This window comes from Coffea eugenioides, chromosome 1 (genome assembly GCF_003713205.1).
Source record: "Coffea eugenioides isolate CCC68of chromosome 1, Ceug_1.0, whole genome shotgun sequence".
Taxonomy (NCBI): domain Eukaryota; kingdom Viridiplantae; phylum Streptophyta; class Magnoliopsida; order Gentianales; family Rubiaceae; genus Coffea; species Coffea eugenioides.
This window is the reverse complement of record NC_040035.1, coordinates 2,028,977-2,056,388: the sequence shown is the minus strand read 5'-3', so window position 1 is coordinate 2,056,388 and position 27,412 is coordinate 2,028,977. Positions and strand designations below refer to the sequence as shown.

The window sequence follows — 27,412 nt, the reverse complement described above, 5'->3', positions numbered from 1 at the left end:
ATAAACAAATATGATTAATTAACAACGGTAAATACTTCTAACAATTCCTCCCTTAAACTGAAAGTTTATCAAACATTCAGTTTAATATGATTTATTAACTGCATAGACTCCAAACAACTTCCTTAATTTCTGAAACGTGGATAACTTCAATGGTTTGGTCATTATATCAGCAATCTGATCTTCACTTTTGCAGTAGAGAAAATCAATTATTCCATCCCTTGTGAGCTCCCTTAGAAAATGAAACCTCACATCTATGTGTTTGGTTCTTCCATGTAGAACTGGATTTTTAGAGAGCTTGATGGCAGAACTGTTGTCACCATAAATTGTAGTAGCTCCTTCTTGCTGAAAATGCAACTCTTCAAGAATATTCCTTAACCAAATTGCTTGACAGGCATAGGCGGTTGCAGCTACATACTCTGCTTCAGTTGTTGACAACGTAACAATTGGTTGCTTTTTTGAACACCATGAAATAGCTGCTGAACCCATCATGAACACATATCCAGACGTACTCTTTCTATCATCAGAATCGCCTGCATAGTCACTGTCAGTAAAACCAAACAAATCTGATTTTTCACCATTCTTGTAAAATAATCCATACTCAATGGTTCCCTGCAAGTATCGAAGAATCCTCTTGGCAGCTAGAAGATGTGTCTCCCTTGGACTTTCCATGTATCTACTAATAAGACTTACAGCATGCATAATATCAGGCCTAGTTGCTGTCAAATACATCAAACTTCCCACAATTTGCTTGTAAAGGGTGCTATCAACCCTTTTTCCTCCTGGTTCTTTGATGAGTTTTAAACCCACTTCAACTGGCGTACTAACAGAATTACAATTCGACATTTGAAACCTGTTCAGAATTTCTTGCACATATTTTCTTTGAGAGACAAAAATTCCATCAACAGATTGCACCACTTCAATACCCAAAAAATAATGCATCCTTCCAAGGTCAGACATATCAAATTCAGCCATCATAGATTTCTTGAATTTCTCAAACATGGCACTATCATTCCCAGTAAAAATAAGATCATCAACATATAAGCAAACAATCAACAATTTACCTCCATCTCCAATCTTTATGAAAAGTGTATGCTCATATGGACATTTCTTAAATCCCTCCTTAGAAAAATAAGCATCTATACGACTATACCAAGCACGTGGGGCTTGTTTTAACCCGTATAATGCTTTCTTGAGTTTGTATACCTTATGTTCACTTCCAACCTTCACATAACCAGGAGGTTGATCAATAAATACCTGTTCCTGTAAATCACCATGTAAAAATGCTGATTTCACATCCAATTGGAAGATAGGCCATGAATTTTGAGCTGCCAATGCTATCACCATCCTAATCGTGTCATGCCTTGCAACTGGAGCAAAGACTTCTCCATAATCCACCCCAAACTCTTGTTTATAGCCTTTAGCTACCAGACGTGCCTTGTACTTGTCAACTTCTCCATTCTCCTTTAATTTCGTCTTGTACACCCACTTGACACCTATAGATTTTTGTCCTTCTGGAAGATTGGTTAACTCCCAAGTGTTATTTCGTTCAATAGCTGCAATTTCTTCATCCATTGCCTTTTGCCACTTCAAATCTTTGACAGCTACTTCAAAAATTGTAGGATCACAATCGGAAAATAGTGCAAAATATGTAAGTGGGTCTTTAGATTGATCAATTCCAGTTACCTCATAATCAATCATCCATGCAGGTCTTTTTCTAATACGTTGAGGCCGTCCTTCATCTTCTGCTACTGTTTGGGAATTTGATACATTATCTGGACCATTTGATGGAATTTGTTCTGTCAACTGCTGCCTGTTTTCTTCATCAACTCCATCAAAATCAGCGGGTATTTGTTGTTTAATAATATTGCTGCTCCATGGCCAAAAATTTTCCTCATCAAAAATTACATCCCGACTGATGACAATTTTCTTGGTGATAGGATTATAAAGCTTATAAGCTTTTGACTGATCACTAACACCAAGAAAAATGCATTTCTCCCCTTTGTTGTCTAGTTTTGTCCTCTTTTGCTCTGGAACATCAGCATAGGCAATGCATCCAAAAATTTTGAAGTGATCCACTGTTGGTTTCCGTCCGCTCCATGCTTCCTCAGGCGTCATATTTTTAACAGTAAGTGTGGGACTTCTGTTCAATATATGAATGCTCCAGTTGACAGCTTCGGGCCAAAAATTTTTTGGAACACCACTTTTTGTCAAAATGCTCCTCACCATGTTCAATATTGTACGATTCTTTCTCTCTGAAACACCATTCTGCTGCGGCGTATAAGCGGTTGTAAGCTGCTTCTGAATTCCATACTCCTCACAAAAATTTATAAATTCTTGTGAATTATACTCTCCACCACGATCACTGCGAAAAAATTTTATGGATTTATCTGCTTCCTTTTCGACACGAGTCATGAAATTTTTGAACGTTGAAAATGCTTCAGATTTTTCCTGCAAAAAATAGACCCAAGTTTTTCGACTATAATCATCAGTAAACGTCATAAAATAACGTTTTCCACCATTAGATGACGGATTTATGGGTCCGCATAGATCAGAGTGAACCAGCTCCAAGACATTTTTTGCTCTCCACGATTTTCCTTTTGGAAAGCTATCTCGATGTTGTTTGCCAACAACACACTCTTCACAAACTTCTGAAAGAGTTGTGATTTGAGGTAAACCAGCTACCATATTTTTCTGTTGCAAAGTTTTTAGTCCACCAAAATTCAAATGTCCATAACGAAAATGCCATAACCATGCCACATCTTTCGATTTTGTCGAGAAACATGAATGAGTCAAGTTCTGCAAATCGAGTGGGAACATACGATTTGCCGTCATCTTAACTTGAGCAATTAAGCCCAACTTTGCATCTCGAATCTGACATACACCACCTTTGATTGAAATCTCGTACCCTTTTTCGAGCAACTGACCCACGCTAAGCAAATTTGTCTTTAAGTCTGGAGCAAAAAGAACATCAGTAATAGTGTGGGTAGAAGAATTTTCTTTAGCTTGGATAATTACCCTTCCTTTTCCCATAACAGAAATTGTAGAGTTATCACCAAACTTGACAGTGCTAGGAATGACTCGTCCAATTCAGAGAATGCCTTCTTATCTCCACACATGTGATTGCTGCAACCGGTGTCTAAATACCATGTGTTTTGTTGAGTTTCTTCACTCATGTGGCACACCATCAAAAGAGACACTTCTTCTTCTTTTTCTGCAAAATTAGTCCTTTCTCCATTTTGTCTATTCAAATTAGTTCGACATTCGGACTAATAATGGCCATACCTATGACATTTGTAGCATTCAACATTGGACTTGTCTGCTGACTTTGGCCTTTGATTTGTTAATGGATAGCCTCCTCGTCCTCTTCTTCTTCCTTGAAATTGATTTTCTTGGTGCTGGTATTGTTGTTGTTGGTTACCACGATCATTATTTCCTCTACCTTTGCCTCTGCCTCTGCCTCTGCCTCTGCTCCATGTTGAGTGACTTTCTGCTGAAGCCACTAGTGCTTGCTCCTCTTTCTCTTGCTGGTTAATTTTTTGCTCATGAACCAACAAAGAACTCTGCAACTCGTCAATTGAAATTGCATCAATATCTTTCGATTCCTTTATATAGCATACAACAAAATTAAATTTTGTTGTCATTGATCGAAGAATCTTCTCGACAATGGTGACGTCCTTCAAATTTTCTCCATGGATCCTCATCTTGTTAGCGATTGCCATCGTTCTTGCAAAATAATCAGTGACTGATTCGCTTGACTTCATGCGTAAAGTCTCAAATTCGGTCCGAAGAGCTTGAAGCTGCACCCGCTTCGCCTTTGCATTTCCTTGATACTTTTTCTTCATGGAGTCCCAAATTTGTTTGGAGGTATCTTTGCTAAGAATTGTCTCCAAAATGGCTCGATCAATAGCTTGAAAAAGATAATTTTTGGCTTTAAGATCTTTCAGTTTCAATGCTTCCAACTCCATTTTCTGCACCTCTGACAATATTTCTCCGGCTGTTGGCTCTGCTACTCCAGATTCGACAACCTGCCAATACTCCTTGGATCTCAAGAAGTTCTCTATTAGCATACTCCAATGATCATAGTGACCATCAAAGCGAGGAATTGCTGGCTGCACAAAATTGTCAGTGGCCATCGTAATTTACAATTCTCACAACTCACTTTTGTTTTCACTCACTAGCCTAGCTCTGGTACCACTGATACAAATATTGAGGCAAATAATAAGAGAAGCAAAGGACAAATGTTTATTTCTTTGTAAAACTCACCCAACTTATAACATGAAATTACTCTATTTATAGAGTTTAAACCAACTCCACTAACTATCCCACTAACTCCACTAACTATCCCAATAACTCCACTCACTCCACTACTAACTCCACTAACTCCACTAGGTACTCCACTAATCCCACTAGTTATTCCACTAACTCCACTAATTAGGTAGCATAAACAAATATGATTAATTAACAACGGTAAATACTTCTAACACCTTCTTGGCTGGAATTTTCCACATCCGATGGCCCCCCCAAGCATGTGGCATGTGGATCAAAGGCAGATGAAGAATCCGGCAACTACTATGCTACAAAGAAAGGTGAATTGAAAATGCCAAGCAACTGCTGTTGCAAGTTGCAACCACTGGGCCAACTAAGCTTTGGCTCAGTGGAAACCAAAAAGAGATTAATTTTTTTTTAGATTGTAAATTTGGAGTTTAAACTCTACATATAATGAAAAAAATTTAAAGAAGTTGTTAAATTACCTTTTTATTTAGTCAGGTCCGTATACTAACTCCCTTATATAGTTTTTTTAGGCTCCCCTCCATATAGAATAGAATAGATTAGGCTTTTCCTCCCTGTAGAATAGGATAAATTAGGTTATAGGAAAAGTTATTGTTGCTATAAAAAAAAATACTTCCGTTGCAGAAGCATCTGATTCAGTTTGTCAAAGAAGCGTTGCACCAAATTGGATCTAAATTCTTTACTAATTTCTTGCGTTTCAGGAACCAAATTAAATAATTAAACAAGAATACACATAAGGAATGAGAAATTTCTTGTGTTTCAGGTATCAAAGAAATCGATAAGACATAGCTTATATAATAGTTTGGCAAGATTTGCAACAAGGAAACATAAGTTGGGAGAAATTCGAAATAGAAGAGAAAAGGAAACTAACATTTGTTTTCGTAAATACATTTCTCAATCACCTTTTTACCTCACAGACATCAAAATCTCTACAGTATATTTTTCTACAAAAAAAATCCCTAAAAATAGCAATCCAAACGGGACAAGTTGCGAGGAAAACTATATTTAATTGGTGGTGAAATTTTGAATTCTTACATGCAAAGTGATGCGCAAACCAAAAAAAGTTTTTAACAATTCTGGAACTCAAATTGGAAAATGTTGCTTTAGGAAAGATTCAGAACATTCCACAAGAAACGGAAACTATATATTAGTAATAATTACTTCCAAAAGAATTCTTATATGCTGACACTTTTCTGGATTATGCTGTGAGACAATAATGGGATTAAGGAGAGTTGACATAGAAAAGAAACACTGGAGGAAAGAAGAATTGAGGTTTGTGATAAATAAATGTCAAAGATATGAACTTTAATTCTTTAAGTGCAAACTTGATAATGGCCAAAATGAAATTCATCTTATTAAAGTATGTTGAATTCCCACAAGAGAGATTGAGAGACATCCAGTTTGAGGAGAAACCAATATACTAAACAAAAAAGTTAGAAAAGTCATAAAAAAAAGGATCCAAAATCATCTAGAAAAAGAAAGTAATAAGAAATAAAATAACAAAAAGGATTAATACCGATCTGAATTAAAGACTATCAGATTTTAAAGAGAGGAGTAGAAGGCTAGGGATTTCATACCGATCATGTTATATACTTGAAACGTTAAAGTACAAAAGGTAATTTAAAATCTCAAGCCTGATTACTACGCGCAATAATTATTAATGCTCCTTTCTTCATAACCAATTATACTAGCCTAGATAAGATTACCAGTTCCTCGCTGCAAAAAAACCTTCCACACACACGAAAAAAACCCATCTTGTTCTCAACACTGAATCCAAGGCAGCACCAATGGCCGACCCTGTTATCGGTGCCACAATTCAGGTCACATTGGAAACGGCACTGTCTCTTGCCTCTGATAGGATTGGTATGTTAGTTGGTTTCAAGAAGGATCTGGCCAGCATGACTCGATCTCTTCGGTTTATCAATGCTCGCTTGTCTGATGCTGAGGAAAAGCAACAAAACCAGGACCGGGTAGTGCATGAATGGTTGAACAGTCTGGAGGAGGTGGCTTATGATGCTCAGAATGTGTTGGATGAGCTCCACTATGAATCTCTTCGTCACCAGGTGGAGTCCCAAAACCGACACAAGCTCAAGGTATGCTGCTTCTTCTCCTTCTCTAACATTAATCTTGCTTTTCGTTGGAGAATGGCTTCTAAGGTCAGGGACATCAACCTTGAGTTGAATAAGATAAATGAAGAAGCCCGTGATTTTGGACTGGACAGTAAGTCAGTCGTGCCTGCTGCCCTCCCTGCTGCTCCTGCTGTTGGAGGCACGAGAGGTCGGCAGACCGACTCTGTTGTTGCTCCAATGGTTGGAAGAGCCGATGATGAATCAGAGATAGCGAAGATTTTGTTGAGCCTGTCTGAGAAGGTTGTTTCTGTTCTTCCCATAACTGGTATGGGAGGTTTAGGCAAAACAACTTTGGCTAAATCCATATACAACAACAAGCAAATTGATGAACACTTTAACAAAAAAATTTGGGTTTGTGTATCGAGAAAAGTTCAAATAGAGGAGCTTTTCAAACTCATATTAGTGCAATTGATGAAAGAAAAGGTTGACGTGGATGATAGGAATGTCATCGTTGGAAAAATTGGGAACAACCTAGGGGAAAAAAGATATCTCCTGGTTCTAGATGATGTGTGGGATGATAGTCAGGCATTGTGGGAGGACTTTTTCAACACCTTGAAGGGGCTCAATCCAACTAATGGAAGCTGGTGTCTGGTCACTACTCGTCCAGGTCCAGTGGCGCAGTGTGTGTCTAGAGTTTTCATGATGGAAAATGAAGCCTATCGATTAGGAAAACTACCTGTTGATCATTGTTGGTCTATCGTAAAAGAAAAAGCAGTTCGAGGGGGAGAAGTACCTGATGAACTACAAGCAATTAGAGAGAGAGTAATCGAAAGATATGATGGTCTACCATTGGCTGCAAGTGTAATCGGAGGTCTATTATCTTTACATAGAAAAGAGGAGTGGCGATCAATTTTGGAGAATAGGCTTTCGAGTTTGAGTGGAGATGAAGATCCTGTGATGCAAATACTTAAGTTGAGTTTTGATAATTTGCCATCTCCATACGTTAAGAAATGTTTTGCGTATTGTTCTATATTTCCTAAGGATACTGAGATGAAAGGAGATATGCTAATCAAACTTTGGATGGCAGAAGGTTTCTTGCAAGCAGACGTCAATAGACAAATGATGATGGAGGAAACTGGAATGAATTATCTGAGAATTTTATTGCAGAGTTCATTGTTTGAAGAAATAATTGATGAGTCAGAAACATCAACATCTTATAAGATACATGATTTGGTGCACGACCTTGCAGAGTCATTGTCAAAGTCTACCAAAGTCATTATTGATCGGGATATATGTACAGTAGACAATGGTGATCAGATTTGTTACCTTGCAATAGACTCATTTGGTGGTGGAGAAGACAGAGAAAAACTTTTGGAGAGTCTATCAACTTCGCTTCATACATTGTTCATCAAAAAAGGTGACTTATCTGGTGATATGTTAATGAAGTTGAAGAACTTGTATGTTTTGAATTTGTCTCGTACAACAACTGAAGAGCTACCAGTCTCAATTGGCAAACTGATACATTTGCGGTATGTTAACCTTCAGCGGTCTTCAATCAGTATTTTGCCAGACTCCCTTTGCAAGCTTTATAATCTGCAGACATTGACGCTAAGTAACTCAAATGTTAAAAAGCTTCCGAAGGGAACGTGCAATTTGATTAGCTTGAGACATCTCCACTATTACAAAAGTGATAAAGAATTTCAAATGCCGCTAGAGATGGGACGGCTGACTTGCCTTCAGACGCTAGAGTTCTTTAAGGTGAGTCGAGAGAAGGGTCGACAAATTGGAGAGCTTGGAAGCTTGAAGAACCTCAAAGGCAAATTGGAGATACACAATCTGGAACTAGTAAAGGATAAGGAAGGAGCTGAGGAAGCAAAACTATCTGGAAAGGCAAATCTATTTAGGCTGTATCTTGAGTGGGCCCGTGATCGAGAAGGCGACAATTACAACGACAAAGATGTGTTAGATGGCCTTCGACCCCACCCAAATTTGGAAGAGTTGGTAATTTGCGATTTTATGGGCGATCAATTTCCTCGATGGTTAATGGATTTGCCAACAACAACAACAATCCCCAAGTTAGCAACAACACTCCCCAAGTTAGCGCGTTTGAAATTTAATGCCTCCAACAGATGCAGAGAACTCCTTCCCCTGCAAAACTTTACGTCTCTTAAAGTGCTGCAGATTTATTCTTGTGATGGGTTGACGAATCTGCCAGGTGGCATGCTACACTCTTGTGCCTCTCTCCAGCAGCTTTGGGTGACTGGTTGCGGCAATCTTATCTCCTTTCCGCTTGATTTGCAACAAACGCCTTCTCTCTCTATGCTGGTATTATCCCACTGTCCCAAACTGAAAACAAGCATGACGCCCAAAGGATTTGGTTTCCTAACCAGCTTAAGGGAGCTTACAATTGGTCCCTTCTCAGATGATGGTGATGATCATGAAAATTCTTCAATTTACAATGAGTTTGATTGGTCTGGATTGATATCCTCCTCCTCCTCCTCCTCTTCGTCATCCGCACTCCGTCGATTAGACTTACGTGGGTTGCCACACATGAAGTCCCTGCCACCCTCAGATCCAATACTTGACCACTCTCACGTCACTAACGCTACTTGACTTTGGAGGTATAAAAGCTCTGCCAGATTGGTTCGGAAACTTTGCGGCTCTTGAAGACGTGCACTTAGGGTTTTTCAAAGAGCTTGGACATCTACCCTCTGAGGATGCCATGAGAAGTCTCACCAAACTAACACTTCTGCGGGTTTATGGTTCTCCCCTGTTAAAAGAAAGATGCACTCCTGAGAGCAGCGGCCCCGACTCCCAGTGGTCCAAAGTTTCTCACATTCAAGACCTACGCATAAGTTGATTAATAACCAACTTTCATCTTTGGATCAAATTCAATCATGTAAGATTGCCTTCAATAACCAACTTTCTTAATTTGCTTTACAATCAATCTCCCCTTCTCTTCACCTCCCCTTTGATTAACCTTCTCGCGAGAAAACCTAAAAAGTCTCCCTTTCGTGGTTATTTTCACAATTTTCTCTTCTCCCTTTTTATCGTCCTATTTATTATCTTTCAAGGTTGCGGCATTAGCATTTCAAAGTTCAAGACCTCATGGTTATTGTTGCTCCTCATTTACTCCTTACAACATAATACTCTTGTAACCATCAATTAGAATGAGCACCTATCCTGTTTTATTGTATCTCTGTTCATATTCTGTTCTATGCTTTGTTTTTGTAGGATTGATAGAAGAATAGATTCACGAACAGAGGTCAGAATTTTGAAGCTTCTTCAGCACCCTCTATATGGCTAGACCGCAATAACTTTTGGCCTGCATTTCCTACAAATAGCCTATCAACGTTTAGAACAACTAGCAGTGTAGTTTTGTTTATTTTACATGGTCTGCTTCTGTGGATTTTAAGTTATTATTGCTGAAGTCATCTCACTCTGTTTAAAATTGCGGTTCTAAGGGGATTGAACTTTTACCTCTAGATAATGAACTCGCATACTTATCTGAATCATTTGACTAGCAATTGCTCTATCAGAGTCATAAATGAACTTTCATATTTTTGAGGTAGCCAAGGAAGGTGTGTACTGTTTGAGCAATGAAGTTGCACAAAACTTGGAGCTGCATCTTCCAACATTTAACTCTAAGCGCAAAGTTTTGAAGCATTCCAACATCTTCTTAATTTGCTTGTTGCGACTTGCTACTGTTAATGAATTCACCTTGTTAGAGGCTTTTAAGCTCTCTCTGCTTTTATGATTGTTGGTTGCTTCTTTTTTTAAGGTAAGTTTCTCCTTTTGGGGCTTCAGTTACAATGACAGAAAAACTACAATTATCTGAAAATTTCCATTAGTTTTATTCTATGCTATTTGCCGCCTTCAGTTTGAGTTTTTGTGCTTTGCAGTGATTTTGGGCACAAACCTCAACAGGGAACCTCATCGATGGCTCTTACCTACTGTCTTTACTTTTTGAAAGTCCTACAATTCGTTGCTGAACAAGATCCTGCTTCGGCTGAATAGCAACATCTAGGATGGCATTCTCTTTTCCTCTGTGCCTCAGATGGTCAAAGTCTGAGATATCTATTGGGGTATGGTTCTTTTAAACTATCGAAATGATTCAGTGATGTGTAGTCATGACAATGAGGAGCTGATTTACATGTTTTAGAACTCAAATTGTCATCTCTAGCATACTGCTCAGAGTTAGAGGTTAGAACTAACTGGTGTTTTGGTTGCAATTAAATGTGGATCTCTATTGTGCCTGAGTGGCCCACAGCTCTATTGTTTCTCAATGCCTCAATGTGAAATGCTTTGCCTGCACTACAAATTGTCCATTATTATTTTCATTTTATGAGTTGTAATTACTTGCTTTATGGTTGGAACCAAACTACTGTAATTGTAAACACGACTTAGTACTTGCTTATCTATTTAGTTTCATAACAAACAAGACATATTTTAGCCTTTTGTAGGAATGACAGAACAAAATTATTGCTGAATTTTCTGAACTTTCTGATTAGTTTTCTTGTTCACATATTGTCTCAAGTCGAGTTTTCTGTTCTGCAATGATTTCAGGCTCAAATGTGAACTAGAATCTACAATTGCACTTACTTATTGATTGAATTAATCAGCTTCTAACTTTTGAAAACTTTGTTGAATCAATCCTGTTTCAATTGGACAGAAATGATAAGGATGGCACACTACAGGCACTCTTTTCTTGCTTCCTGGTGTGTAAAACCTGATAAAATGCTCTATCTGTGTCAGCTGGCCTCTACAAACTGCCCACCAGAATTTCTTTCCCAAGCTTATGTAATGTCTTTCAAGATCAAAAGCCATCATTACCATGAATTTCTGCTAATGATCATGGGGGGAATGGTTGGCGATAGAGCTTGTATTAAAGAAACAGATTGACAATGAGGAGCTTGCAAATTTTCAAGAAGTACTGTAAGGTTAGCGAATTTGTTTTAAATGGATTAGTAGATGTTCTTAGTATCAAGTCTTATTTCCTGCTCATTAGTTTTAGAACAAAGGTAACAAAAAAAAACCCTTTCTTTCTGTAAGATTCCTAGTAAAAAATGACATGGAATTTGCTCTTCTATCTTTATTGTAATGCAGGCAAACATGCCTTCCTGAGATTTTCAATCTAAAAGCTCCTCATCCAACTAAGTACTCTAAAAGTTCATTTGGTTATCAATTTGCTAAAAAAGAATGAAAATGCGTTTACATTCTTGAAATAGATTGTTAAATCAAAGTTTGATGGAACACAGAAATTTATAGATAGGCAATGATGGACAAAGATTTTAGGGGTCAATTTCTAGTTTTTTGTTTCTTCAGGACAATATACTCCAGTAAAATCATTACTAAATTCTTTTAAATCTATCCAATATCAGGTGATAGAAATTGTACAATAAGATGATTTTGTTGCAAAATATCTGAAGGTTTAAAACGTCTGCTTCCAAGATGTTGTCTAGTAATCTAACAGTAAGGTCAGTTGTCTGCTTTGTTGAACTTTTCTTGGCCTTTTCAGTCTGATTCAGAAAAACTTAACAAGCATTGTTCTGGGAAGAAAACAATATCGCTAACCATATATTAAATTCAATTATGGAATACAGATGTTCAAGAGGAGATTATTTGATGTGGGCAGTTAAACATGATGTCAAAGCTGAAAAATTTTTGTATTTACATCTACAGTACAAAATTCTTTGTTTTAAATAAAAAATAGCAGTTTACTTTTGCTCATCTCATATGTCTGCTACTTCCAGTTGTATATCATGATTGCTGAAAGGAGCTAATTCTCTTTAAACTTGAGATTCCACCGGGATGGAAATGCTTGCTCTGAACTGCCATCTCTTGGAAATGTATTTATCATCTTGCTCCAAATTATCTGATTATTGGTATTCTTATTATGTCTCTTAAATGATGGGATTCTACTTTCTTCAGCTATGATCTCTTGACCTAAATCCAATGGTCAATCGAGTTACTCTCACTGCCCTTGGTTGTGGGATTGGTGGTCTGATAATTTATAATACCAACAATCTTCGTCCATTACTTATTGTTGGGTTTTAAGCAGTTTAATAACCAATGCATTAACTAAAACCTTCAAAAATTGTCATGTTAAGAAGTTTTTCAAGCGGCAAAGACTTGGTAGACTATCCTCTACTGAAGTTTAAGTTCAAATGCAATAATATGAGATTTTAAGAGTAAAATAGTTGTAATTAGCTCAATCTGTTGCATCTTGCAGTCTCAAAGAGTCTGCCTTCACGGCAGTTGTGGGGCTCTCTGCCTTTCATACTTGTCGGTGACACTCATTATCGCTATTGTCATAGAACTTTTCTTTTTTCAGTGTTTTGAACAGAAACTAATATAGTTTCTATGATACTTCTGGTACTTGTAGACTGACCAGAAAGATTGATATCTTCTTACTGATTTAGGTTAGAAAAGAACAACAAAAGCAAACAGATACTGATTTAGCTTTCTGAATAATTGACTAAACAAAAATGTCATGCAATTTCCTGTTTGCCTCATGATTTGCTATGTGAAGTCCTGAGTTGAGTTTTTTGTTTTGGGGTGACTTTACTTTTGAAAGTCTTTCTTGCCTTGAAAGTATATCAACTGATTATTGGAACAACAGAGTAGGTATGCCAAGTGCCAAGTTGGACGCAGAGTCGGCCCTTTCTTCCTCTTTATCACGATTGAAAGTTATAGGTAAATATTATCATGAATAAGCAAAATATTCCATAACCTTTACCATCAAAGCTTTTGTTGCATATTTGTTTCAGTGACCAAAATGAGCGAGATTTTCTTGGGTGAACTGAATCATGTTTTGGATGAACCAGCACTGAAACAAATGCACTAATGTGGGTGGAATTTAAGAATTTAGTTTTGTTTATCATGCATGTCAGTTACTCTCCTTTATGCGTCATGATTGCTAACATCTGTGCACTCTCTTTAAACTTGTGATTCCACCAGGATGAAAAGATTGCTCTCTCTGAAGTTTCAACTGTTGAAAATGCATTGGACATTTTAGCTTCGATACCACATGCAGCAATTCTAGAAACCTTTTCGATAAGACTTTAAACCAGCAATTCTCTACTGCACTCCTTCCTCCTGCACTTAGCAGGCAGATTTTTGTGTCTCTCCCCGAGATGAACATAGATTAGAATTTTATAGCTGGTATTCATTAATTCTTGTTTTGCATTTCCTACAAGTTACCCATCAATATGAAATACGCACTAGAAGTTTAGTTTGTTGATTTTATATATCTGCTTTTGTGGATGTAAGATGCGATTTCTAAAGTGATCAGCTCCCTAGCTTATGATTCTAGAGGGATAAATAGTTGCTCCAAAGTTTAATCACCTCTTGAAGGCGCATTTATCAAGCTTCTTGAACCATTTGATTAGTGATTTGTTCGATAAGTCTTGTAAATGATGGGTTTCTGTCTCACTTTTCCTTGGTTGTGATTTTCTAGTCGTAAACATTTCAGGAGTTTCCCAGAGCTGTTGGTCATCAAATTGGTTTTTTGATTCTAAGAGTCCAGTAAGTTCAGATATATTGCTCTTCTTTTACTACTCAAATTTGACTTTTAACTACTTTGATTCTGAACATATTACAACCAAAACTTGAGAAATCTTCTGATAATGGAAATGTTTTTGGGAGCAGCCATGGAAGATGTACTGTTCATGCAGTGAAGCTGCACAGACTTGTTATAGTATCTTCTAACACAATCAAGTCTAAGCTGCAAGTTTTGAAGCATATCGCTGTGGTTAGTCGAGACTGCCAAGCATGCTTGTTGGCTGTAATTATTTCATCCGCTGTGATGATGGCTATTAAGCTCATTCTGCCACCTATACTTGTTGATATTGCTCATCTCTTAATGGTAAGTTCTTATTTTAGTGTTTCAAATACAACAAAAATGTCATGCAACTATGTGCTGGCTTTATTCTTGACTACATGCTGTCTTGAGTCTCTTAAGTTTGAGTTTTTGTGTTTTGCAGTGATTTTACGCTCAAAGATCAACATTAACCTTGATAGCTCGCTCTTACTATCATTTGTAATGAAGTCCTGTGATCCCTTGTTGAACCAGATCCTGATTCAGTCAGATCAGATGAAAACATCCGGGATGGAATTCCCTTTTGCTCTCTGCCTCGGATGGCCAAAGCCTGAGATCATCCTTGTCGGCTGGTGATTTTAAACTGTCCAACCGATTCAGCAATTTGTAGACATGTTAATGAGGTGCTCTTTTACTTCTTTTGGAACACAATTTGCCATATCTTCCGTGCTGCTTGTAGTTCAAAGTAGCCAGTATTTTGCAGCAGAAAGATGTGGATTAGCTGAACCCTGCTAGATAATTTGCATCCTTCTTGAAAGTTGTTTATTTGGCTATTCGTGTTGAATTTCGTTATACTGAGCTAAATGTTATTTTCATGCCTCCCTGTATGATGCTCACTCTCTGTTAATTCAATGAAACTGACATCAACTTCCTGATTGAATTCGTATCAGTAAACTCTAGTTGATATGGCATTTTTAATCACAGCTTATCAAGCCTTGTTTGTTGGATTCGCGTTTTCATTTGATGTTTATCAATGTCCTGTTTCAAGTAACCAAATGTACATGATTTTGCAAGAATTCTCTTATCAACCCACGTCGCAGTCCAATTTCCTCCATCATTTTTTGATTCAGGACATCACTTATAGCCATATATATAGATGGAATTGCATGACTATTTTGAAATGTGGTATTAGTCAAAATTGCAAGGGGATTGTATGTAATTTACCCACTGATATTTGATTGCCAATGCTCTCAGATATTCTCTCTTTACTGGCATGACTCTGTGTATGCGTTTTAATCCGCGGCTTCAGAACAATGCCTACTAGTTGCTGAAAATCCTCCTCCTTCTTTGGCTCTGCCTAACCAAACCTGATTGCTGATAATATACAAAGTAGAAGTCGACCCTCAATTTGGTATTTTCTCTATTCTTGGAGGTACTTGTGTTTAAGAAACTTGGAAGCTTGAACTAGCTAGCCAAGAGTCAAAATCCAATGCACATGGAAAACTGTGGAGGAGGTCTCTTTTTCACAAAACCAAGTGCAGGATTTTGGTCCCCTCAAAACAAATAATATATGTTTTAAGTAATGGAGATGACAACACAAACAGGCGACTTGTGTCTCTGATTTATACCAAATAATAACAAATTAATATACACTAAACTGTCTCTGATTGAAATTGCCCTTATAAATACATGACACATTAACCCCGTATGATTTTTATATTTTACCATATAACCCCCTTATGGTTTAATATTTTACCATATAATCCCCTTATGATTTTCAAAATATACACATAACCCCCCTTGGTTAATACATAAATTTCAACTTTACATAAGGGTAATTTTGACATTTTAGGTGATGCCGTTATGAATGATCATTTCCGTCACTTTGACACTTTAATCCGAACTATAAGGGGGTTATGTATAGCTTTTGAAACCATAGGGGGATTATGTAAAAAAATGCTAAACCACAGGGGGGTAAAGTGGAATTTGCCCTTTATATTATAATTAATTTCCCCTATTACTTGATCCGATGTGAATTAATTGTCAAATTCTACTCAACGGAGATAGAAAATTAAGGTAATAAGTGAACTTGCGCTAAGCCTAAATAAAGCTCACAATCCAAATATCATGTGAGTTGAATATAAATTTCACATTTATTAACCCGAAACTTATAACTCAAAGACCAAAAATATTATAAATTAAATGAGCTGAACTCAAGCTCATAACAATCTGACTCATTAGGCTCGATCGACAGCCCTAGTTTCTCGTGCCTCTTGGGTCAGACCACTATTCCGACAACCCTCTTAGATTTTTTCCACAACTGAAGTCCCAACAATCAGAAACAGATGTTGTGAGGCGCAAATGAATGGTCAATTTACACAGTCTGCTTAACATTACATAAGCTGGGGTTCTTCCCATTTGTCCTAATCTCAAGCATCTTCTTTGTTTTCATTCAAGAGACGATAATATGTAAAACTAACCAGTTGACATAATCAGCAATTGTTGTGTGTGTTTCAAAAGTTATAATAGCAGAGCATAGAATCTCTTTGTCATGGGTAGGAAAGTGTTAATACCGCAAAACATTAGGGGGTATTGTGTCATTAAATTTCCTCTCCACCTTGCCCCCTTTTTCTTTCAGTGCATGTGTAAGAGCTTATGGAATGATTCAATGTGTATTTACCATATTAGAAAGAATTAGGGGTAAATTTTTTTAATGATCTATAATTTAGTGTTTTTTCACATGATTTTCTTATATTTCAAAAAATTACGTGCAACCCCCTTGAAAGTATCAAACTAATGGAACCTATCCTTTTTAAATCACTGCAATTTAAAGCTTTTCACATGATCTCTTATGTTTCAAAAGTTACACGTATCCCCTTCGAAAGTATCAAATTAATGGAAGTTGTCCTCCCTAATACCTTTGAAATAGAAAGTAGAAACTAAGAAGCCAATGGAAAAAAGTAGAGAACTTCAGAATTTTTGGGCAGTAACTGTGGCGCCTTTTAATGGGGTAGCCTTGACATTTTCAGTGACTTCTTTGCAGGGGATGACTTCCAGCAGCTCAAGTAGTGGAGGTCATTTATTGATTTTGTAACTAGTAAAGGATTATACAAACGAGCATTAAACAATAGGGGAGCTCATTTATAATTTATTCAAAGTGTTAACATGATTTTAATAGCACCATTTTAAATTCCAAGCTACGTTATTCTAAAGTTGATGAATGCTAACAGAGATTAGATATAGTTTCACAACAAAACAAAGTATTTTATTTATGGCCTTTTCTTTCACATTTTATGTTTTCAAGATGTTACTAGCCAACTTTTTCTTTTCTTTTCGCAACATGTTATAGATAACTCCATAACATAAATATGATGTCATCTTGAACAAATTGACTGTACTAAATTACTCAAGAAAGAGACTCTTTGGCTAAGTTAAACACATATAAAATAAAATACACACCTTCACTTAATCTCAAATGTAACAGATCCTTTCAATAATATAAAAAAAAGAAATTTATCAAGTACATTTATCTCATATAACAAGAAAGAAATATCTTCCGTTAAATTCAAAAATTTTGCCCTTGACACAGTTTATTAAGAAATTTATGGGGAAAAAATTTCTCTTGCAAATTTTATTTGAAAGTACGTTGATCGTGAAGATTGATGATTATGTAATTTTGATTGAAGTAAAGTAATGTGGGTATGTGTCCATGAAACTAAAATTTTAATTAACCATAGTAAGAATTTGCCTTAACACGCTTTTATGTACAATATCACTAAAAATACATATTAGCACTAAGTTTTTATCTTTCTAATCATCACTAAGTGCACTAAAGAACAATACATTTTTTTTCTGCATTTAAAGGTGGCTACTCATAAAGCACGACAAAGTTTAATACATCAATCTCTAGTTATCCGTTAAATACAAGGAAAATATTAACACACGTCATTATTTGTTAATCGCATTCCCATCTTTTACTTTATCATATAGTCTAATAAATAAATATCATATGTTAAAAATAATAATGGAAATGTCACTAACAAAAAAAAAATAGAGTGCCGTTAACAATTCTCTAAATCTAATCTAATCTATCTAACTATATAAAAGTGAGGGTTGGCTGAATGAACAGTAAAAGTGTATCCGTTGGTTATTTCGGTATTGATTGATATTTTTGGGCTATTGCGGTCCATTTGCATCGGTTCCTGATAGTTCCTCATGTGATTAACATTAGCCTTAGTTTTTTTTTTTTTTTGTCAAACTTCAACTGTATTATATAACATTAGCCTTAGTTAGTTCCTCATTTTTCGGTAATGCCATTTGCTGTTTCTCCCTTAGGATGCCGGAAGATGCATGCAAGTTGGTTGGTTCCTTTGTAATTTATTTGTTCTTTGTTCCTCTTTTGTTTGCGTTGTTGTTGCCGCAGAGATGGGCCACCTTAGCTGTTCATGTGTATTAGTTTAGCCTTAGTTGTTGCCTTATTTTCCAGTTATGCCATTTATCTTTCCCTTCATTCAACATGTATGTTATATTTACTTGGTTGCATTGTAATTTTGCTGTTTATTTGGCCCTAAATTTTGTTGACTTATTGTTCTCTTTTGTGGACCACACAGATGGGTCACTTTTTGTTCGCAACGGATCTTCTGTCCCACACTCTGTGCCATTCTCTGTCCCACTTTTTATTATATTGCTATTTCTCCTTTATAAACATCATGTTTTAGTTCTTTTTTGTTTCCTTATGATTCAATAACTATTAATTCAGTAAAAAAATAAATATAACAGTTTAAAAAAAGTAATATATAATAAAAAATTAAAAAATACAACAGAAAATGCATAAAAAATCTCATTTTTATGCATTTTGATTTTTTGAATTTGTTAAATTTTGTGTATTACTGAATTAATAGTTATTGGATCTTAAGAAAACAAAAAAGAACTAAAACATGATGTTTATGAAGGAGAAATAACAATATAATAAAAAGTGGGACAGAGAATGACACAGAGTGTGGGACAGAAGATCCATTGTGCTTTTCGTTTCTATGCTTCTTTCAAAGCAGCCTCTTCTTCATTGGAAAATTCTCATTTTGAGTTTGCGTTTTTTTATTTCCCATTGATAGTGTTGCTTTTTCTCAAGCATTAAATGCTGATTATCCTTTCAAACAACACAAGTTTTGTTTGGATTGTGACACAAAAAAAAAAAAAAGAAAAAATCATACAAGTTTACTTTAATCATCTATTTTATTTTGCAGGAACTCTAACACCACGATGCTGCTCATATATTGCCAAACAAATATAGCATATTCATCTTTTATTACCAACATAGATGTCCGAACATCAAAGTTGGAAAAAAATGCTGTAATACCATATTATTAGTCCAGACTATATTCTCATAATTATGAACGAATATCGAATGCAGATATTGGATGTCAAACTTGTAGAAGTTCCTGCAATATAAAATAATAACTATAAATATTACAGTTTTACTGTTCAATACTATTCTCATATTCTACTATTTTTAGCACATATATGCTATATTTTTATTCAACATTAAACTACATTTTATACAATAACCTACCAACAATCCTTCCAATAACCCTCATTTAATCAAAAATAACTAGTTCAAAATTATTTTACATATTATAAAATCATTTCCTACATCAATATTTACAAAAGGGAAATTTGTCAAATTGATCCCTAATATTTTCACAAAACACTTTTTTAGCCCCTAACATTTAAAATCAGCCAGAATAGTTCCAAACATATAAATTATGAGCCAGTTTGATCCTAATGCTCGTATTTGCTCTTTTTTTCGACTACAAATAGTACACCAACGTAATTTCAAGGGTAAAATCGAAAAAATTCGTTAATCCATAATTTTGCAACCCTCAACTCTTCCACCGCTTCTTCAATTGATTCTCATCCTACTGCTACTACGATGGAGAATTAACAAGAAAAATTGAATGAAAAGACAGAAATATCAAAGACACCAAGAAGAAGTTTCAAGAAATATCAAAGCCACCAAGAAAAAGTTTCAATCTCGAACAAAAGATTAATGGGAAATCTACTAACCTGACTAGAGGCTATGACAACAGGGTCAATCATGAGTTGTCCAGAAAGAGGACATCTAAATTCCGGAGGTGGAAAAGTAAGCAAAAGGCTTTGTGGGTTGGAAAGCTTCAGCTTCAATTCTTTCAAACAAGACAGAGCCTGCATCTGTCACAATCAGCAGCTTCCAATGCATAATCATCTTCTTCCACAATATTCTGTACCAATATCTGCAGTTCCCTCATATTGATTGCTCAAATTTGGTAAGAAAGCTGTTGGAGCATTTTTGGCAAGTCCACGGGCTATTTTTGCTTGAACGGAGCCCATATTCCTCCGTCTCTATTCAGCCATTGACCCAATCTCTTCTTCTACTTCTGACTTCGTAAAATAATCCGTCCTTTGCTCCTCTTAACCAAGGAATCAGCAACATGGGTATTCTCAGGTAGCTATGGTTATTGAGAAGAAGACCCTTTTCAGTTTGGAAATCTCTGAATTTGATATCAATTTCAACAAAGAACTCATTTTTATCTTCTTATTTGGCAAATAATTCTCTGCACCTTCTTAAACCCACAAAGCCTTTGGAAAGCTTCAGCAAAAGGGTGAGAATTAATTGAAGAAGTGGTGGAAGAGTTGAGGGCTGCAAAATTATGGATTAACGAATTTTTTCGATTTTGCTTTTGAAATTACGCCGATGTACTATTTTTAGTCGGAAAAAAGAGCAAATATAAGTATTAGGACCAAAGTGGCTCATAATTTATATGTTAGGAATTATTTTGGCTGATTTTAAATGTTAGGGACTAAAAAAGTGTTTTATGAAAATATTAAGGACCAATTTGGCAAATTTTCCTTTATAAAATATTACTAGACAAACACACTATTAACACGGGTTACATGACTATCGTTAAGCTACATGAAAATCCTCTCTGGTAGGGATACTGTCTCTCTCTAAGAAGAGAGTTCACTCTTCCCGTGGTGGGAGGCTCAAAATTTCAAAATCTCAAAATACAAAGTCTGGGGAACTTCAAAATCTTCTACCTTTCTTCAACAATTAATATGCACTAAAACTTGAGCTAATTCCTGACAACCAAGCAGCTTTAAATCCAAACTTTCAAAAGTATCTTTGTCGGATAAAAGCCAGATATCCCCAAGCTACGATTTCCAAATTGAGTCAGAATGGCAGTCTGGACAGATCTGATGAAAGGAAGGAAAATCTTCAACAAGGACTACAGTTTTGACTAAACTCAAATAGATCCAGGAGATCCAGTCATAAGCTGAGACAGGTAAGTTCTTAGTCTTTAACCATCTTTGCCTAAACCTTCTTATCAGTATTGTCTGCTTTTTTGCTTTCTTTTCCTTTTAATTTTTGATTGCCTACCAAACTCTCACTGTTCTAGAGAAACGGTTAGATTAATCTGCTTCTCCAGTTCTTTTAAGATTGTATAATACTGCGTGTGGTGGCGAGTGGTATACGAGCAGTGTCTTTGGATAATTAACATGGCTGATGAATTAGCAGAGATTCTGCAGAATTTTGATCTCTCTAGTAGAGAACTACAAGGTGTAGATCTGGTTAGTGATGACCTAGCAGCAGGGTAGATGTGAGGATCCGAAAATTTTCTTATTTTTGTCATATATTACTAGTTTATTTAAATAGTTATTCACTCATTTTTTTTGAATTATTTAATTCAACTACTTAAAATCCATTTATATGGAAAACACCTCTCTTATGTTTTTAAAGCGTTTTGTTAGAAAATTTATTTTTCGAAAAATCGTTTAGTTCGGAACAACGAGTATACATTTTTCGAAACTATATTTGAATCGAGAGTATATTAATTTTGGAGAAGTAAGAATGATCAATAGTAGATTAAGAAAAGTTAATTTGAGATTTGAGAAGTTAAAACTCGACTCATGTGAGGACTCGCAAAATTTATTATTTTAAATTTCATTTTGAGCTTATTTAAATATTTAATTGCCCATTTACTCCGAATATTATTTTCTAGTCTATTTAGACCTAATTACATGAGTCTATAGTTTAATTATATTTTTAAAGTGACTTATTTCAAAATTTAATTTTTGAAAGCTCGTAAAGTGAGAATAGTGAATACACGATTGGAGTGAATAATTGAATTGAGAATACAAAAAACTTGAAAATTTGGAGACTTGTACATTAGTCTCAAAATAGGTATTTTTATGCGTAAGTGCTCAATTATTAGTTAGTAATACTATCGTTATAAGAATTTCTTAGAGATTTCGCTTTATCGCGTATAAATTGGAAGTACGCGTTTTTACGCGCACGATTAATTGAAGGACCTTAGATTTTTATTTTGAGACTACTAAGAGTGAATAATGATGATATGAATGTAAGTGCATTAGAGGTTTAGTGCATTAGTACAACAAACTTAAGAGGAATCGAGCACAAAACGCGCGCGTACGCGCACTATTCCTAGTTGACTTTTGAAACAACTTTTAGCCAAATTCTAAAGCTTCTCACAGAAGCTTACCATCAGCATTAGCTCTTCTTTTCCTGCTCCAAACAGCCGACCAAGAGGAGGAGAAAAACAGGTTCAATTTCTTCTCCATTTCTTTACTAAATCCTCACCAAATCACCTCCAACTTCAACCACACTTTGCTAAGCAATTGGGGATTATCTTAAGCTACCAAAGAGCTTGCTTTTTCATGGTTTATTTTGAAGCAAGGAGGGACGAAATTTCTGCTCTTGTGCACCAAGTGGAATAGGTAACGATCAACTCTCAAATTTTTGTTTTATGGAAGTAGTAATGCACATCTAAGCTATTGTATGCATGTGGGTAGTCTTGTTTATGGTGGATTCTTGTTGTGTGGGCTCTATGAACTCCCACTTTTAATGGAAAGACTGATTTGATGATTGATGATGAAATTAATGGTGGTTTAGTGCTTAACTTTGTGGATTAATGTTGTATTGTTGGTAGAAAATCAAAGGAGGTGCTTGGAGCAAAAGTGACCGTTTTATCCCTGCCTTGTTCGACCACTTTTGTGCAAATTTTTGAGATTCTAATGGCTTGTTTATGTTGTTTACATGTTATATTAGTTGTGTAAAAAGTTTCATTGAAAAATAACTTGATTTGGTCACCCAAATGTTGGATTTACAAAAGCTTAGAAATCTGGAAATTTATCCCGTATACACCCAGGCAGTGTATTTGTTTCGGCTATATCTTTTTACTCCGATGTCGGAATCGAGTGCTGTTTGTGGCAGTGGAAACTAGACATTCCTAGATTTCTATTTGTATAAAATATACATTCTGGTTCCACTTGAGCAAGCCAAACCATTCGTTTGAAATCCACTGTCCTGTTTCGTTGCTTCCTGGAAGGCAGCACATGAGTTGCAAATTGATGCTCACGAATGAGTTGGTTATGGACAGATTTTGAAAATGGTTTCTCCTGAGAAAATATAGCCTTATGAGTCTATTTTCTAACGCCACTAATCATGCTCAATTCCAAGTTTAATTGAGTGATTTATGATTGAAATTCAAAACTGACTTTGTGAACGAAAACAGTGTTTTGGACAGATTTGAAACTAACTACTGTTTGGGACCTGTTATCCAAAGTTTCTTATTGTAAATCATCTATCGAATGTAACTTGAACATATTTTGGACATGTCCTACTAGAATGAACCATGTTTGAGATGTTCCTTGACCAAATGTTTGGAAACGGCAAAACGGAAGTTCAAAGGCAGCTTAGCCTTAGAATTTCTTGTGATTTCAACGGTTTTGTTAACCCACTTTCTGTACTTATTTCTCCATGAAATTTGGTAGAGAAATAACCCTTATATGGTAGTATTATACTACTAATTTTGGTGTTATTTCGAGGCTGTTTCATTGCTCAACTAAACTTCCAAAGTTCGTGACTTGATTTTGAAAAACCCTTGTTTAACAAGGAAATTTGGGTAACTTTGAGCTACCATATCTTGGTGCTCAAAATTTCAATTCTCATTCTGCTTATTTTGTTTTAAACCTAGATTACAACTCTAATAGAGTTCCAAATTTCAGATGCTAGCTCGAATTGTATGAATTTTGCTGAATTTTCAAACTTTGTCGAAATTCAACCCAAATCTGTCTTGACTTTCTAAAACAGCAACTTTGGGCTAAATTTTGAATATTTTGTAATTAGAATCATGGAAAAGTGTTTTCTAAGAACTTTTAGTACTTTGGAAGTAGTTTCCAATGGCACTAAGTTTTCCAATTTTGGACTTGTAGAGAATGAGATACGATTTTTCAAAGTATGGGTGACAAATCTAAAATTTCCGAACTTAAAGGAAATTGAGAATTGCGAACTCTCTATTTTCCTTCGATATTGCTAAACCGTTTTACACTTGATTTCAAAGATGAAAATCAAATTTCGCTTGTGTTTTAAAACTCCGTTTTTGAGCCTCGATTTACGAGTATTTAAGACTCATTTTCGTGAAATTTTCTTAGATTGTACAAGTGTGCAATCTTCCTCGATAATTAGAGGTTTTAAGCGATAGTGTGTAATAGACAATTAATATTTGCTCAGGTGTTCAAGGAGACCTTCAAGAGGATCTCGAGGGGAACATCTAAAGGCTCGTTTACGCACTTACTCCTTTGTTTCGATTGGTGAGTGTCAAGTGCATGAACTTGTTATTAAGTGATTATCTGTTTTTTTATCCGTTATGTAAATTTGAAATTTTGAGACGAGGGTGTACTTTACCGCACTCGTTCTCTTTCAAATGAAATTATATTTGAATTTTGCTATATGAATTCATATCCGACTTGTACATGGTAATGTGGATGTGATTCGTATTTGTGATTCATTTATGTGATCCGTATTTGTGATTCCTATTTGGAATCGTCGATTTGAACGTTGCTCATCGACTTATATTCGTATTCGTATTCGTATTCGGGGGACGCCCAAACTCGTTGGCTAACTTTGCGAATCGAGCCAGCATGGGCTTGGTCGATAAGCTTAGCAAACCATGAGATATTCGTAGAGCATGATCTATTTGAGAGATCTTGCTCGGCATTACTCGTGCAGTATTGCCATGATATACTCGAGTATTATAAAAAATAATTTGATGAGCGGGCCCGGTAAGGGGGTGTAACGGTGACGGGATTCGAAGAAAAGTGGTGTATCTACGGATTTGATACTTATGTGGTTGACGGAGTGTCAACGTGAGATGTGATCAAGACTTCGATTCGACTACGTGGAATTTATCTCCTGAGAGCTACAATATCCTTGAATTGTTTCTGTTTATTTTTCCTATTCGAAATGTGAATTATTCGAACTTTATAGCTGTAGACACCAAATTTTTGGTGTTTTATTATTTATTTATTTACTATTCGTTTTTTATTTGTTCTATTTTTATTTGTCACAATTAGTTTTATTTACTTTTAGTTTTAGTTATTTTAGCCATTTTAGCGTAGAATTTCTCAAAGGAAAAAGAAAAGCGTTCAAAAAAAATATGTTTTAATTGTTTTAGATTTAGTTTCATTATTTAAAAAATGAAAATGAAAAAAATGAATGAAAAATTGAAAAATGAAAAAAAAGGAAAAAAGAAGAAAAGAAAAAGAGGAAAATCTTAGCTTTTTATTTTTTATCTTTTGGTTATTAATTTTGTACATTTTATTTAAGTTTAAGCTTGTTTGAATTATTATCAATTTTGTTTTAATTAATTTAAAAAAAAAAAAAAAAAAGTCGCGGCATGCAAGCTGCGTGTTTTCGCAGATTGCAAGAAAGGGGCTTGGGCAGCCCTTTGGCTGCAAATATAGAAGAAAGGACTGAGGGTTTAAGGTAGAGGGCCGGTATAAAAAGAAGGAGACGCAAGAGGGAGAGGGGGATGGACAGCCGCAAAAGGAGAGAGAGGATAAGTTTTAGAAGGCAACAAAAGAAAAGGCAGCCGAGAGGAGGGTTTTGAGAGTGGAGTGACGGCAGAAAACAGAGAAAGAGGCTGAGATAGAGGACGGCTGAAAAGAGCAGGGTTCTTTGAGAGGGAGTGACAGGAGAGTTGAGGTTGGTGACGATAGAAAGAAAAAGGGGAGGCGGCCGTAGCAAAAGAAAACATTTTTCCAGCTTCATAGAAGCTCGTTGCTCCGCCATTCAGGCACTGTTCTGCTATCCAAAGGAGTAAAGCAACGGCCATTTCATTTACTGCTGAGGGAAGGTTTTTTTTTTGGGTAACCACGGCTGCAAATCTAGGGAAGGAGGGTTGGCGGCTGCATCAGAGGGGCGGCTGTTTTAGAGAAGAAAAACAAAAACAGCTAAGAAAAAAGAACCAGAGACTGGAGGAAGGGCGGACAACTGAGAGAGAGGGCTGGTGGCTAGAGGTGGTGAGCGAAAGAGTAGACGGCTGAGAAGCAAAACAATAGACAACGAGAGAGTGAGAGGGAGAAATTGGGAGAGTTTCGGCTGAAAGTAAAACCGAACAAAAGAGAAGAAAGGGCTGTGAGAGGAAAGATTGGAGCCAGTAGCAGCTGCGGAGTGGAGAAGAAACCCAACGCCGCCATCATCGTCTTCAAGCATCACTGAAAAGCACGGATTTTTGCAGCAAGTGGTCCGCTGTTGATCCTCCCTTTTCATTTGGGTAAAATTTCTCCTCTCCTGCTGATGTTTATGCTTCCTGCTTCGTTTGTCCGTAGCTGATGTTTGTCCGCTATGATTTCTGTTTTGGTGAATGAGGCGTCGATCAGTCCCAAATCGTTTGAAGCCTATAAATGTATCCATTATAGTTCAGTGACCTACGGTTGCTGTTTCTTTGCATTTTTGCTGGTGTTGCACTGTCCAAGTTGCTTTCTTTTGTTATTTGTGGGCTCGTCTTTTGCTGTCCGATTTCTGTTCCTTTGTTGTACATGTTGTCTAATAGTTATTTGCTGTTCATTTTACTTAGAATCTGCTTGCTCCTCCTAGAATCCATGTTGGATCCCTCCCTACTTTAAAACTCCCCTGTTGCACATTTAGTCAGGTGTTTATGACGTGTGGTTGCAAGTTTTTCTGTGATTTTCTGGAAATAAAGATCCGAGTGGCCGAACTTCTTTTTCCAGATTTTCGTATCATTTGGTTTGCGATTTTTTTTGTTTAAAACATAGGATTTAGTGGATCAAAAAGGGAAAGAATGTTGGGTAATCTTGTTGTTTGATCTAAGTCTTGTTGTTTTGGCTATTAGATATGTTTGGATGGCATTCCAAACTCACTAGAAAATTGGATCTAGCATGCTAGAACCGAGCATAAGCAACAAAAGATGTTTTCTTGTCTTTACAAATCTGTTTGGGGGAGGGAAATTTTAAATCCTTGATTGTGTTGTCATTATATGATTTTGTTGGATTAGTTGGACAGGTTTTGCATGTTTCTTTTGGGATAATGTTCATGGCCATTTTCCTGGATATGGAAGCCAACAAATTGCAGGAAATTTCTAAAAGTTTGCATGCTTAGATGATGGAATATGTGTTTTCATTGTTTAGGTTCAAGGTTGGATGCTTGGCCTAGTTT

At 36.1% G+C, this 27,412-nt stretch overlaps 2 protein-coding genes across 8 annotated transcripts in view; both read left to right on the top strand.

Moving 5' to 3' along the window:
• Positions 1-27,412, top strand: part of LOC113781390 (putative disease resistance protein RGA3) — an 81,673-nt gene that overhangs the window by 18,276 nt on the left and 35,985 nt on the right. For 2 of the 7 annotated variants that reach the window (XM_027327622.1, XM_027327346.1), the window contains exon 4: positions 11,115-11,299. The gene's annotated coding sequence lies outside the window, so the exon portion shown is untranslated. Of the gene's footprint in view, positions 1-10,261; positions 10,445-11,031; positions 11,300-13,818; positions 13,887-14,009; positions 14,227-14,344; positions 14,907-27,412 lie in introns of those variants that run through there. The other 5 variants (XM_027327553.1, XM_027327485.1, XM_027328030.1 and 2 more) reach the window with 5 other exon arrangements.
• Positions 6,078-8,972, top strand: LOC113760340 (putative disease resistance protein RGA3). The gene has a single exon (XM_027302895.1). The coding sequence runs from the start codon at positions 6,078-6,080 to the stop codon at positions 8,970-8,972; it is 2,895 nt and encodes a 964-aa protein (XP_027158696.1).